This window comes from Tiliqua scincoides, chromosome 2, assembly GCF_035046505.1.
Source record: "Tiliqua scincoides isolate rTilSci1 chromosome 2, rTilSci1.hap2, whole genome shotgun sequence".
In the NCBI taxonomy this organism is placed as follows: Eukaryota; Metazoa; Chordata; class Lepidosauria; order Squamata; family Scincidae; genus Tiliqua; species Tiliqua scincoides.
In genome coordinates, this window is record NC_089822.1 from 113,778,492 (window position 1) to 113,792,545 (window position 14,054).

Consider the following 14,054-nt stretch of genomic DNA (forward strand, 5'->3'; position numbering starts at 1 on the left):
GGGATTACAGGATTAGTAACCATTTTTGTCTTTGGCAGTTGTTGAGCCCCCGGGGTTGGTGGTTGCAGTCCCAGGAGGGGGGCTAAGGCCAGCTGGTCTGAGGTTTGTGTGTAGGGAGCTCAGAGGGGGCCAGCAGGGGCTCGACCCCTGGGCTTTCAGCTTCAGGGGAGGCCTCAGACACACCCAGGGTGGGATTGCAGCACCCTTATTCTCCTCCCTGGCTGCAGGGCTTCTGAGGGGCTCACAGGCAGTCTAGTTTCTGTAGCAGCCAGCCACCTCATCACCACTACTGTCCATCATCATGGGGAACCCTGAGCTTTATGGGGAATGGCGGCCCTGCTCAGTTCTGCCCCTTCTTCCTGAGTGGGGCCCCAAAGGGCTATCTTGGTGTCCCGCTCCTTCTTTCCCTAACAGTGGCTTATGATGGCCCTGTCCTTCCTACCCCTTACACCTTCGCTTCCCCTCCACTCTCCTCACTGGTCAAGTGGGAGGAGCTGTACAGCCAGCTGTACAGCTCCTCTGGTGGTGTCCTCCTTGCAGCCAGCGTCAGAAGAAGTGGGGCTCCCCAGCAGCCTCCTAGTGCCCAGGGTCCTTGGCTGGCTGAGCAGCTGCCACCTCCTCCTACTTGCAGCTGGCCACTTTACTCCAGAGCCTACAGGTGCCTTTTTGTGGCAGGCCACACCAGCCTGTGAACCACACTGCTGGAATGCTGCAGGAGTTGCACTGTGGTTGCTGGCCAAGCGTGGACCCCTTTCACTACCCCCAGAGGTCCTTTGAGTCAGGTCCTTCACCCCAGACCCTGACAGCAATCAAGCAAATTGTAGTTTTAATTCTGCTTGTGGGATAGAAATAGATTTTTCCCCCATGGATTTGAAAGTGGGGCCCCAACATAAAATCTTTTTGTTTTTTTTCTTCCAACATCAGAAGTCTCAGAGACTCTGTGGGCCATTGAGATGTGGGAACCAGCCGCACAGGCCTTCCGCCTGAACAATCCTGGCACCACAGTGTTCACAGAGGACTGCAATGTCTTACTGAAGTTGGTGATGTCTGGTGAGAAGACAAACTCTCTGGGCCAGAAGCTTCCACAGAAGGGTGATGTGGAGATGCTGTGTGGGGGGCCACCTTGTCAAGGCTTCAGTGGGATGAACCGTTTCAATTCCCGCACCTATTCAAAGTTCAAGAACTCTCTGGTGGTCTCATTTCTCAGGTGACTGACCCAAGCTTGCATTTCTTTGAGGTTCTTAAAACAAGCAGGGGCTGTGTGTATATTGCATTTCTGCAAGAGGACAGAAATATTGTAGAAAATTGTATTTTGTAGAAATATTGTAGGTGTAGAATCGAACTTCTTGAGAATCTTGGGGTGTGTGTGTGTGTGTGTGTGTGTGTTTTAAAACACATTTCAAGCTCTTATGTCTGCAGCAGTATATTTGAAAGTGTGGGAAATTTCTGGTGAGAAATGAAAATGGCAGATGGCTGACCCTCAATCCTGTGCAAATCTACTCAGAAGCCCACTGGGTTCATAAGAACATAAGAACAGCCCCACTGGATCAGGCCATAGGCCCATCTAGTCCAGCTTCCTGTATCTCACAGCAGCCCACCAAATGCCTCAGGGAGCGCACCAGATAATGCGACTTTCAATGGGACTTACTCCCAGGTAACTTTGTAGAATTTCAGCCTAAGACTGTATGTGCGCTATGTGCACTTCTAAGGGAGTAAGTCTCATTACTAATTAATAATAATAGAGGTGTTTGAAAATGGTAGTTGTTTCTTGAAAATACTGGGGGGGGGTTCCTGTTTCTACGGATCAAATCTGCACCCACCCCTGTGTGTCCCCTCACCTCCAGAGGGTTCTCTGAGCTGAACAGTGAAAAAAGTCACTTCCTGTTTTTTCTTGAAACAGGAAGTTTTGTTTTAAATGCCTTATAAGGTGTAGGGAGGCTTGGGGAAGCCCTGGAGGAGGCCTCCCAGTAAGGCCCAGTAAGTCTGCCACAAACTAGCAGGTTCCACCCAACACACAGAGCAAAGCATTCAGCTTTTTTTTTTGTTTTGGCACAAAGCTTAGATTGCCCAGAGTTGGTGTAGCATAGTGGCTGAAAAACTGCTATGAATCAAAAGTTCTCAGTTCAAATGTCGCCTCTGCCATGGACTTAGTAGGAAGGCTTTGGACAACCCACTCTCGGAGCTGCCTTTCTACCTAGTCTGCAAATGTGGAGGTAATGAACTTAACTGACCTTACAGAATTGTTGTAATGAAGTGAAATGTTTTGAACACTCAGGAGCACCTCCAAATGCATTAGGCTGATTATCAAATCCAGAAGTATGCATTGAAAGGGTGGAAGATTCTGCTTTCGACCCTTGCAAGAGCCTTACTTTGCTGAGCAAATGAGAGATATTGTTGTACCTGAACTTGATTGCATTGTCTAGACTCTCTGGGCATATTTGTCTTTTCGGAAAAGAGCACACTGTTGACCCCCAGTGGCCTTTGTTGTTCTCCAGTTACTGCGACTACTACAGGCCACAGTTCTTCCTGCTTGAGAATGTGAGGAATTTCGTCTCCTTCAAACGCTCCATGGTGCTAAAGCTCACTTTGCGGTGCCTTGTCCGGATGGGATACCAGTGCACTTTTGGAGTGCTGCAGGTATGGTGGTTGGGCACTTTCTGAATTCGGGTCAGGGCAGATAGTGTGAGGAGGATGTGTGTTTCACAGACCCTCACTGGCAAAGATTTCCTCTAAATTATGGAACTGAACCACAAAAACAGAACTGTAGTGTTATCTAACTGAACTTTTTACATTAATTCCCCACAGTATAATGTTTGCAGCTTCAATTAGGATTTGACAAATTAGTGGAAGATAAGCCTATGGCAGTGATCCCCAAACTGTGAGCTGTGGCTCTCTGGGAAGCAGCAGAAACCAACCAGGGGAGCCACAGAATCCTTGCAAAAAACCTGCTGTCCTATACAATGTAGTCCTAATGGGAATCTGCGGTCAATAGCCTAGTTCAGGGGTTTCAAACATAAGGCCTATGGTTCAGATGTGGCCCCCAAAAGCAATTTATCTGGCCCCCATTATAATTGGGCTCTCCCAGCTTGATAATTAGACTTTCTAATATCTTGAAAACTGAGTGCTTTTTTTCTGGCCGTCATCTGCTTAATTATGTCACTTTCTGCTTAAATGATTTCACTTCTGATCCTCAGCAGGCACCATGAATGCTGACTTTGGCCCTCTGTATGAAACAGGTTTGATACCCCTGACCTAGTTAGTAGGTCAAGGGAACCACTAGTTGAAAAAGTTTGAGAACCACTGACCTATGCAGATCTCTATCAAAGGATCTCTGCTAGAAATGGACCTCCAGAAGTAGTATAGGAATTTACCAGAAATCGTGGGGGGACGGGGACGGGACACACACAGGATGGCTAGCTTCACCATGCCCTGTGTCTGAACTTCTCTGATGCATGTGCCTGGCCATGGCTGAAGACCATGATCCTTCTGATCCTTTTTTTATTTTATTTTATTTTTTGCTTCTGCTGTTCTTGTGGGAGGGCTAGAAATCTGTATGAACTTCTCCTCCTTCAAACTGTGTTCTTGTGGTCTGTGCAGCATTTCTTTCTTTGGCTCCTGTGGCCTTGCTGTCGGTGTGTTCATCCTCCTGTTTTTTTGGACTAGACTTTATATGGAACCCCAGATTTAGGATAGATGTCTTTTTAGCTGTCTTCCTCCTTAGAACGAATTGGTGCTTCCAGGGTAAATTGATAGTTTTAACAAAATCTATTTACTGATGTAATATAATATAGTCTGTTCAAAAATTAGAACTATTAGCAAAAATGGAAGCTTTCCTGTACACCTACCCCAGTCAATTACGTCTTTGCGTTCCACCTTCTCCAGGCCGGTCAGTATGGTGTGGCTCAGACACGCAGGAGAGCAATTGTCTTGGCTGCAGCTCCTGGACAGAAGCTTCCCATGTTTCCTGAACCCCTGCATGTTTTTGCTCCCCGAGCCTGCCAGCTCAGTGTGGTGGTGGATGATAAGAAGTTTGTTAGCAATATAACAAGGTAATGGTCATATCCCAAGTTTAGGCCTGACAATGATTTCATGGGATGGATGTTATCTCAGAAGACAACAATGAACTGCTGCCCTGAGTCTCACAGTACAGAACAGGGATGCTGTATATGTGCTTCTATATATGTGCTGTATACAGGGATGCTGTAATGTGCTTCTATAACACTTTTCTCTCCATTGTTGGATTTAAGTTCCTTACACTGGCTAACCAGAATGCTTTCTGCTCTATTTAGAAGAAAAGCCAGGTAGAAATAACATGCGTAAAAAAGGAATCCCATTGAATTCAGTAGAACTTCATGAGTCAACATGAAAGGATCACACTGCGTTTTGATTCTCTTGCTAAATTATACAATTTCCAGTTATCGCCACTATTTGCACATAAGTTCCTTTTTGTACATGTCAGGTTTCTCACTCCTTGGACAGATTTGCACATTACCACCAAGCACATGTATTTTGAGTTTGGTGGATGGGTCTGGTAACTCTTATTGTATATGTTGACCTGTGTAATGTTTTATTGAGATTTGTCAGCTGCCATAGAAAGTTTTTTTTAAATATTGGTGGGATATAAAAATAAAACCCTGGCGAGCAGCTATAATTTATTCCATTCAGAAAGCAGTCCATTCTGAAAGCAGTGGAGCCTAGCTTACTGTGGGAGCAGCTACATTTTTGTAATAGAAAGAGTTACTGCTTCCGGAGTAAGTAAGGAGCTCTGTTAGTCAGCAGAATCAAGATTTTACCTTGCAACTCACTGCTTCTCGATTCAGGGAACCTCCCTCCAAGCCATCACTGAAGTTAACTTCTTGTGTGGTAGGCTATGATGGTCAGGAGAAAATGAAGCCTAGACAGGAATTGTCCTAAAAAGCAACCTCTTTTGACATGCTATAGGATGTACTCAGCCCCGTTTCGAACCATCACAGTCCGGGACACCATGTCAGATCTTCCTGAGATCAGAAACGGAGCATCAGCACTTGAAATCTCTTATAATGGGGAGCCACAGTCCTGGTTCCAGAGACAAATTCGAGGCTCCCAATATCAGCCCATTCTCAGAGATCACATCTGTAAGGTAAAGCATTTTTATTGCCGTGTTATCTGGCGGGAGGGGGGCAGAGTTTCATTACAGTAACATGTTGAAGCTGGCGTTTTCTAGGAACAACAATGGTCATGGGAACTATTTGATCAATGAAGCAGTATTCAGCTGCTTTCATGTAATTCCAAGAAATGGAAAAAAGATAACTGGCCCTTATGCATGTGGAGTGGAATATAGGGGGAATTTTCTCTGATATCTTAAAAAACCTCAGTTGGGTGGGGGAGGCAGGGCATCCAGGATACAATGAACTAACCCCCCTCACCTTTTTGACACCAACCTGCTGCTCCTCCAAGTGGTTCCATTTGTGGCACCCGCCTTATCCTAATTCCCCCCCCCCCAAAAAAAAAAAATTGAGAAAAGTTCCAAATTCTCAGTTTCTAGAACTTTGCAGTCAGAACCAAATGCACAAATTGATGAATACATGTAAGAATTTTTATTTTCCTGACTTGGCCCTATTGTAAAATTCTAGTTCCTCTTCTCTGGTTGTTTAAAGATCTCCCTGCCCTGAATTCTGTCCCTGTCTATCCCCCCTCCCCCCAGATGTCTGCTCCTGGTAACTTTGTCTATGCTCCAAACCTCGCTAACCAGAAAAAAAAACCTCTGGACTGCTAACTAGTCCTGTTCCTGCCCCTTGCTTCCAAAATCATGGTGAAGCAACAAACTTCATCCTTCCATCACTTGCTGGGATTTGTCTTGGCAAAATTTTGTGTTTCAGACACTGCCATCACTATCTACCCTATTATATTGATATTATATAATCAATATTATATAATATTGGGAGGAGTACCAAGCAAGCTCTGTTCATCCCCTCCCTCAAAATGCCACCCTCACCTCAACCTGGACAGTCTGCTGCCTCAATAGATCCACTTTATCCTTTCTGGGAAAATCCTGTTCAGGGAAGGCATGAAAAGAGTATATTTTACACTGACACATGTGCAACCCCATCATTGGGGAGGGGAAAGAGTCAAGTTCTCTTGTCTGAGATGCATAGGATAACTGGACATTGTCTTTCTAGGATATGAGCGCACTGGTTGCTGCTAGGATGAGATACGTTCCACTAGCCCCAGGCTCTGATTGGCGTGATCTGCCCAACATTGAGGTCTCCCTGTCAGATGGCACCACCACTCGCAAGCTGCGCTACACACACCATGATAAGAAAAATGGGCGGAGTAGCACAGGAGCCCTACGGGGGGTCTGCTCCTGTGCTGAAGGTAGATGATGTGGGCTTGGTGGGGGGGGGAACACTGTTATAAGTCACACAAATGGAAGCTGGGTCCATCAGTACTGTCAACTATGACTAATTCTAACTCTTCAGGGTCTTGTCAGTGGGCTTCCTCAGGTCTGTCTTCTGAAATGTATCACTAGAACTATCAATAATCTGCCTCTTTTACGATTGATTTAGATGTAACTATCCTGGTACCTTATTAAATCCTTAATATAGGAGCATTTGAAATATTGAAGGAAATGTGTGATGTTACAATTCAATACCACTCAATTTTTAGAGAGGCCATCTTTAGATATTGTTTTCAAAGGGGATGTCCACACTCTAATTGGGGAAAAGAGTGAGTAGGAGAGGGGACTGTAGTCACTACTGAGTGGGAAGGATCAGTCTTGGTTCCAGGATCTCTGGTCCCACCAAGCTCCTGCCACAAATCCAGTTTGACACCATTCTTCTGACTTGGCACTTCTGAAACTCTTGTGTAGCAGTTAAATGCTGTTTTACGCCGTTTCTGCCCAATCTCACATATATACAACAGGGATCAAATGTGTACACCTGTGGGCTAGGCAAAAATGGGTTAAAGAGTGAGCACACATCTACAATTGGTACTGTCAGATTAGGGAACAAGTGGTGGTTTGTCTGGGCTGGAACAATTCTTTCATCCCACTTCCCTCCAGTTTTGGAGGGGAAAGTGCTTCCCCATCAATATCCCTGTTGCTGCTTCATTCTGAACCTCCCTTTGTAATGCTGAGTAAAGGATCTTGCCCAACCTGCACTCTCACCTCCCTTCTAGGCAAGCCATGTGATCCTGCAGACAGACAATTCAATACCCTCATCCCTTGGTGCCTGCCCCATACGGGGAACCGTCATAACCACTGGGCAGGCTTGTATGGAAGGCTAGAATGGGATGGATTCTTCAGCACAACGGTCACCAATCCTGAGCCCATGGGCAAACAGGTAAGTTGCATGATTCTGGAATGAGAATCTACTGCACCATCAATGCTGGCAGACAGGCTTTTAATTTAGGACTCTTTGCCTTTTTGAGCTTTTTTTGCAGCTTTGCTCTGCATTTTTCTTTCCCAAACTGTACCTCCCTTGAAGAATTGGGAAGCTACACAGCCACATCTTAGGGCCCAGTCCTATCCAACTTTCCAGTACTGATGCAGCCATACCAATGGGGTGCATCCTGAAGTGGGGGAGGGAGAGTCAGAGAGGCCTCCTCAAGGTAAGGGAATGTTTGTTCCCTTACTTAGGGGCTGCACTGCAGCATTGCATTGCACCAGCACTGGAAAGTTGGATAGGATTGGACCCTTACTCACTTATGCACTACCACCCCAGCCACCTCTATATCCACTGGGATCAGTGCAGGTGGAGCACAGCCATATTGTCACCACAACTAGTGCCAAATACCACCTGCTGTCCTGTGAAGTACCACTCGTTGAAAGCCACTGATCTTCCCTAATTTGTTATCTGGGGTGTCTCTGTAGTGTCTTTTCTGGTCTTATAAAAATGTTGCAAAAGCAGGGAATCTTCCTTTTGGGGGGCAGATGTTTGGCTTCTTCCAGTTTTTCAGCTGGGTTTTGTTCAGAGTGACAGATTACCTTACTACTCTGGATTACAGTATTTTCTTTTAAAAATATATTAATTTATATACAGTAGCATGAATGAATTGCTTTGGATTTTCTTTTGAACACCACATCCCGGAGGAACAGAAGGTGTAGTGTCCTCAGGGTCAGTAGCCATTCTGATTATAGGAGAGGGAAGTTTTTTGGATCAAAATACAGCAATCCATTGGGTCCAGGCACAAGGCTGGAAGGGACTGCTTATCAGTGATGCTTATTACCATGTGTAGGGTCGTGTACTTCACCCCGAACAGCACCGGGTGGTGAGCGTGCGGGAGTGTGCCCGGTCCCAGGGATTCCCAGATACCTACAGGCTGTTTGGAAATGTACTTGACAAGCACAGACAGGTAGGTTGCTGCAGAGGGATCTGGGGGTGGGGGTGAAAACTCTTCACATGTTAAATGTTCTGGGACTGCTTTCTTTAACGCTGTAAGACACAGCTTTCCTTTATACCACATCTCCAGCTCAGAAGCCTTCATGTACCAACACACTTTTCCTGTATAGTGCCCTGTTTTGAAAACCTGATGCTTCCAGTTGTTAGGTCCCAATCCAGCACTGTGCGCGCCAGCTTACTGCCGACATGCACTGTCGCAAATGTGCCATAATGGGGTTTGCCAGTTATCCAAATATGCCAATTAACACAACTTTTACAGAGATCTCTGCTCCCTCACTACTTTGATGGAGCTTCCTCTGCGGTGCAACACTGTCCTCTTACCTTCCTCAGGAAGGCCTTCTAGGAATGGAGCCACTCCACTTCCTTTCTCATGAAGCTCCTGTGGGGAAGGAATATCTTCATTTCTAGAGGGTCCTCATGGAGGAAGGAGGGCAGAAAGGCACCACAGAGGGAGCCCTGTGCAGAAGAGAGCTAGAGGGCTTGCTTAACCAAGTGTTGGATAATGTGGTTTTTACTGCAATATAAATAAGCATTTATATAGCGAAGGCAAATCTTTGGGGACTTGCCAGTGCTCTGATACAATGGGCTAAAGTAGCGGTTCCCAAACTTACCATGGTCATGGCACCCTTCTTTCTCAGTATCCTTCCGAGCTCACCCAGGCGCCGCCACCTTGGATGTTGCAATCTGGGGATGCCAGGCTGAAGAGACTGTCAGGTACATCCCATGGTGTCCCTGTGAGTTTGCTATGGCATTCTAAAGCAGCACTGCACACAGTTTAGGAACCACTGGGCTAAAGTACAAAGAAAGGGAGCTTCTTGTTCTCCTTAGGTCTAACCTCCATCATCAACCCTTCCTGATAGTGCTACCACAGTGACGCTTAGTAGTTAAGGCACTTAAGTCTGGTAAAGAATACATGTTAACTCTGCCACCACACCCCATGGTCTGTTTGCAGGTGGGCAATGCAGTACCTCCACCTCTGGCAAAAGCCATTGGACTAGACATCAAATCATGTGTGTTGGCCAGAATCAAAGAGGACGCCACAGGTATGTTGCAGACTATCAGCAGTTCTTGAAAAGCAAGTTTGACCCACTGTGTTCCCTCAATTCTGGAAATTGTTTGAATTATTTTGGTTCTCTTATTTAATGTGGTGGTATGTTTCTGTCAATACTTTGTAAGCTGCCTTCAGGGGCAAAAAGATAGGGTGAAAATTCCAGCATAAATAGACAACCTTTCCACCCTTGGTTTGAGGCAGATAACATAAGTATGTGTATCATACTTGATCTGCCTGTTTGTGTGGGGATTCTAACTTTTTTGTGATTCTTCATAACTTTTCCTGGCTAGGCTAGGTGAAGCACTACTACACAGACTAGCTATTCTGGTAGTAACTACATGGTAGGTCAGCTCTTGCAGGTCGCCTGCCCTATACTGAATTGAGTTTTCTAGATAGGATTGCCAGCCACCCTGTTCTTTTCTGTCTGTGAGTGCATATTTTTCACATTTTTATATTGCCCTTCCTCCATGGAACTCAGGGTGGTGTAGTTCCTTTCCTCCTTTTGTCCTCACAACAACCCTGTGAGGTAGGTGAGGCTGTGGGATAGTGACTGGCCCATGGCCACCAGGAAGCTTCACAACTGAGTGAGGATTTTAACCTGGATATTCCAGGTCCAAGTCCTGAACCACTAGACCAGGGGTCTCCAAGCTTTTTGGCCAGAGGGCCGCATGAAATATCTGGTGCAGTGCTGAGCGCCAGAAACAAATTTAAATACAAAATTTAAAAAAATAAATTAGAGATGGAACTTAGATGAATGAATAAATGAAGGAGTGGGCTCATTCACTCAGCCTCTCTGGCATTCAGAACACCCTCCAGATGCAATCAGAGCACAGCTCTGGTTATGATCAGTTCAGGGGACAAGAAGCTGGCTGCGGGCTGCATCTGGCCCCCGGGCCAGGGTTTGGAGACCCCTGTGCTAGACCATCCTGGCTTTCACAGATAGGGAGCTGGCCACCACCTGACAGTCCCTGAAAGCTCTTATTTACACATGAAATTGGACAAAAGATATGGCTATAGAATGTACACTAAGACATTGATTGCTCTCATTACACACAATTGATGTGCATGATGGACACATGCACATGTATGCTAGGACGGTCTGCCTGTTTGGAGTTTATATCTTTGGTGTGTATGTGTTCTTCATTTGCAGAAAGCATCAAACGAGAAAAGATGGAAATTGCAGATTAACGTGTAGATTGCCTATCTCCTGCTACTCCTCAGTTCCAGCACCTGAGCACCCAAACATGCACTGATGATTTTTTAAAATTTTTGTCATAATTTCATTTCTGTTTTTTCTTCTTCTGAAAATGCTAAAAGTTGTTGGAAGCTTTTTTGTGTGTTTGTTTTTTTAGAGACTCGTTTTATTGTCTCTGTTCAGCCTGTCTTTGTGAACAGTGTTTGTCTACTTGGCTGACATTCTGAAGCTGTTTCGATGTTCCAGTTTTATCAACAAACAACCATTCTCAAGTGATCAACTGTGCAGTGCCTGCCACTTCATGCGTGTGTATGTATTTTTGTGTGTGTGTGTGTGTCTGTGTGCGTGTGCGTGTGTGTGTGTTATTGCGGGAAAGGGTTAAGGATGATTTTATTATACATTGTATTGAAAAATTAATCAACCACTTTGTACAAGTGGAAATTAATACTTTATGTAGTTTTTATATGTTGTAATATTTCTTCAAATAAATCTCTCCTATAAATTATTTAAAAGGGGAATTCTTGACTTTCTGCCAGATTAATGGGGATTTTTTGGGTGAGGGGAGTGTGCTTCTAGCTTGGTTATTGTCACTTTAAGGGTCTCTGCACACGAATGATAGTTCACTCATACAGTACATTCCAGTCCCTTAACTGATCAATACAGGCAGCACTTGAGTTGCATGGTGGTTACGTTCTTGGAAAATGGCTGATATGAATCACATAAATTAAAATGGCTTTTCCCATAAAAAAAACAATGGGGTTGGTATGGGTTAAAGGAAAATGCCAGTGAGGACTCGTTGATTGGCAATTATGGAAGAAGTCTACTGGGAGTAGGATGGCAAGGTTGCCAGTGTCAGTGGCTCAGATCATTTGTTGACAGAGTTGAACCTTCCTGGAGGTGTCACAAGGATGTACAGCCTATTTATACACTGATTTTTTATACAGGGATTTGACTTAACACGAATGGCCCCTGCAAATGAGAAGGAATGTGCTGATCCCTGGAGAAGGGTAAAATGTACCCCTTTAAAATCAGTTAAAAAAACTGAACAGTCCTTTAACAATAGCCTCCTTAATGGGGGGGGGGGGTAGCTGGCTGACAGTCCATCAATCCTTCTCTCTCTAGTGGACCCCTCCCTTCCCCCTGAGCATGTGAAAGAAAGGTGATAATTTTGCACTGGTGAATGGAGGGGCTGAATGAAGTGTCTTTGTAAAGCCTTGGAGGAGGACTGATTGATGGATTGTCTTCTTAATGACTTATCTTACATCACAAAGGTCAGCAAGGCTGTTTTTCAATCACTTGAGCAAAGAAACTTTGTTTTTTAAATTGATTTGCTATAGTGTGTTTTTTTGCCATCCAGGTGAGTGCTTGGACAGAACCCACGTGAATAATTAGTTTCAACCTGTATATACAGTGCAAAAATACCCTGGCTAGATTTGCAAGAAGCCTCTTACCAGCAGTAGCTGCTGCCAACCCATTTGCTTTCTAGAGCAATGGTCTTCAACCTTTTTTGTGCCATAACTCCAATAAATAATGAGACTGGGGACTTGCCACCAATCCAGGATGTGTAGTGCAGGAGCTATTGCTATGTGTAGTGCAGCAGAATTGCCCTGTTGCTGGCCATGGAAAAGCACCACAGCTGCCCTACCTCCTTACACCTGAGGAGACTCTCCTTACACCAGATTGCTTAAGTATGAGAGCCTCCTCAGGGGCAGAGCAGCTATGGTGCTTTTCCATGGACTATGATGGGGTGGTTCTGCCTCACCTGCCACCCCCACACCATGTGTCCCTGCACTGATCCTACCCTCCTCCAGGGGGGCCCAATTGCCAACCCCGTGCCCCCCCACTCCCAATCCTACCCACCCCAGTTTCCTCCACCTCTTGTGTCTTCACAGCAAACTTGTGAGGTAGGAGCCTGAGAGGGCCGGCCTTAGGAGCTGCACGACAAGATAGGAAGAAGAGGCTGTGCAATATTGAATCAAGAACTCACTTTTGATAAGGCAGTACAATTACTGGACTGAACCAAGCCCTCTTGCACAGGCTTTGAAAGGTTGCTGCAAGCCCCCACATGAAGCTTTCTGGGGTTGCAGCTCACATATTGAAGAACACTGTTCCAGAGTACAGCAGTGGGAAGCTTATCACATGCCAATTTATGGATCATTCAAATAGTGATCATATGCTACTGTTGGCTGCAAGTCTGCAGCTGTCTCATCAAATTGGCAGCCAGTGTTTCTTCTCCAATCATACTGTTGCCACAATCTGCATGCACATGGCCTGTCATGTGTTGGGGGCTTTTCATGAGATGGACTGCTTCTCCACCCATCAAAAAACCAAAATAAAAACCAGCCATGCCAAAAACACCCCCACCCCAAACCTGTTCCAAATAACTCCTTCAATACTTGTAAAACAAAAGGAGATTACAGCAATCTAAGGCAGCATTTCCCAAACTGGATCATTTTGGGTTGTGAAACTGACAAAGAAAATGTATTGAGCCTTAGGGAAAGTGAAACTGAGCCACATGTGCACATTTACTTGTGAGTGGGTGAGCCACCCCAGGCTCCTATCAAAGGCTAGGTGATTGCCACCAAAGGGGTCCCAATCCAATTAACGTAGAGCTCAATGAAAGCTCCAGAAGGCAATCCCCCCACCATAGTAAAAACAGGCTTGAACTGCTGGTAAAGTGAAACTTTTTTTAGTTTTGTAAAACCAGGTGGGTTCTGATAGACTAAACCAGGGGTGCCCAAATCCCAGCCCGGGGGCCACTTGTGACCCTCGAGGACTCCCAATCTGGCCTGCGGGGAGCCTGCAGTCTCCAATGAGGCTCTAGCCCTCCAGAGACCTGCTGGAGCCTGTGCTGGCCTGACACAGCTGCTCTCAGTGTGATGGCCAACAGTTTGACCTCTCACGTGAGCTGTGGGACAAGGGCTCCCTCCACTGCTTGCTGTTTCATGTCTGTGATGCAGCAGTGGCAGCAAAGGCCGGCTTTGCTTTGTGCAAGGCCTTTTATAACATAAGAACAGCCCCACTGGATCAGGCCATAGGCCCATCTAGTCCAGCTTCCTGTATCTCACAGCGGCCCACCAAATGCCCCAGGGAGCACACCAGATAACAAGAGACCTCATCCTGGTGCTCTCCCCTACATCTGGCATTCTGACTTAACCCATTCCTAAAATCAGGAGGTTGCGCATACACATCATGGCTTGTACCCCATAATGGATTTTTCCTCCAGAAACTCGTCCAATCCCCTTTTAAAGGCGTCTAGGCTAGACGCCAGCACCACATCCTGTGGCAAGGAGTTCCACAGACCGACCACGCGCTGAGTAAAGAAATATTTTCTTTTGTCTGTCCTAACCTGCCCAACACTCAATTTTAGTGGATGTCCCCTGGTTCTGGTATTATGTGAGAGTGTAAAGAGCATCTCCCTATCCACTCT

General features: G+C 45.7%; 1 protein-coding gene across 1 annotated transcript in view; it reads left to right on the plus strand.

Moving 5' to 3' along the window:
• DNMT1 (DNA methyltransferase 1) overlaps positions 1–11,108 on the plus strand; it is a 50,390-nt gene extending 39,282 nt beyond the window's left edge. The window contains exons 26-34 of the mRNA XM_066614074.1: positions 925–1,207; positions 2,496–2,637; positions 3,883–4,049; positions 4,942–5,119; positions 6,159–6,354; positions 7,156–7,319; positions 8,215–8,331; positions 9,331–9,421; positions 10,580–11,108. Coding sequence (XP_066470171.1) covers positions 925–1,207; positions 2,496–2,637; positions 3,883–4,049; positions 4,942–5,119; positions 6,159–6,354; positions 7,156–7,319; positions 8,215–8,331; positions 9,331–9,421; positions 10,580–10,617 — 1,376 coding nt within the window. The 3' untranslated portion in view covers positions 10,618–11,108. The remainder of the gene's footprint in view (positions 1–924; positions 1,208–2,495; positions 2,638–3,882; positions 4,050–4,941; positions 5,120–6,158; positions 6,355–7,155; positions 7,320–8,214; positions 8,332–9,330; positions 9,422–10,579) is intronic.
• The last annotated feature ends 2,946 nt before the right edge of the window (positions 11,109–14,054 follow it).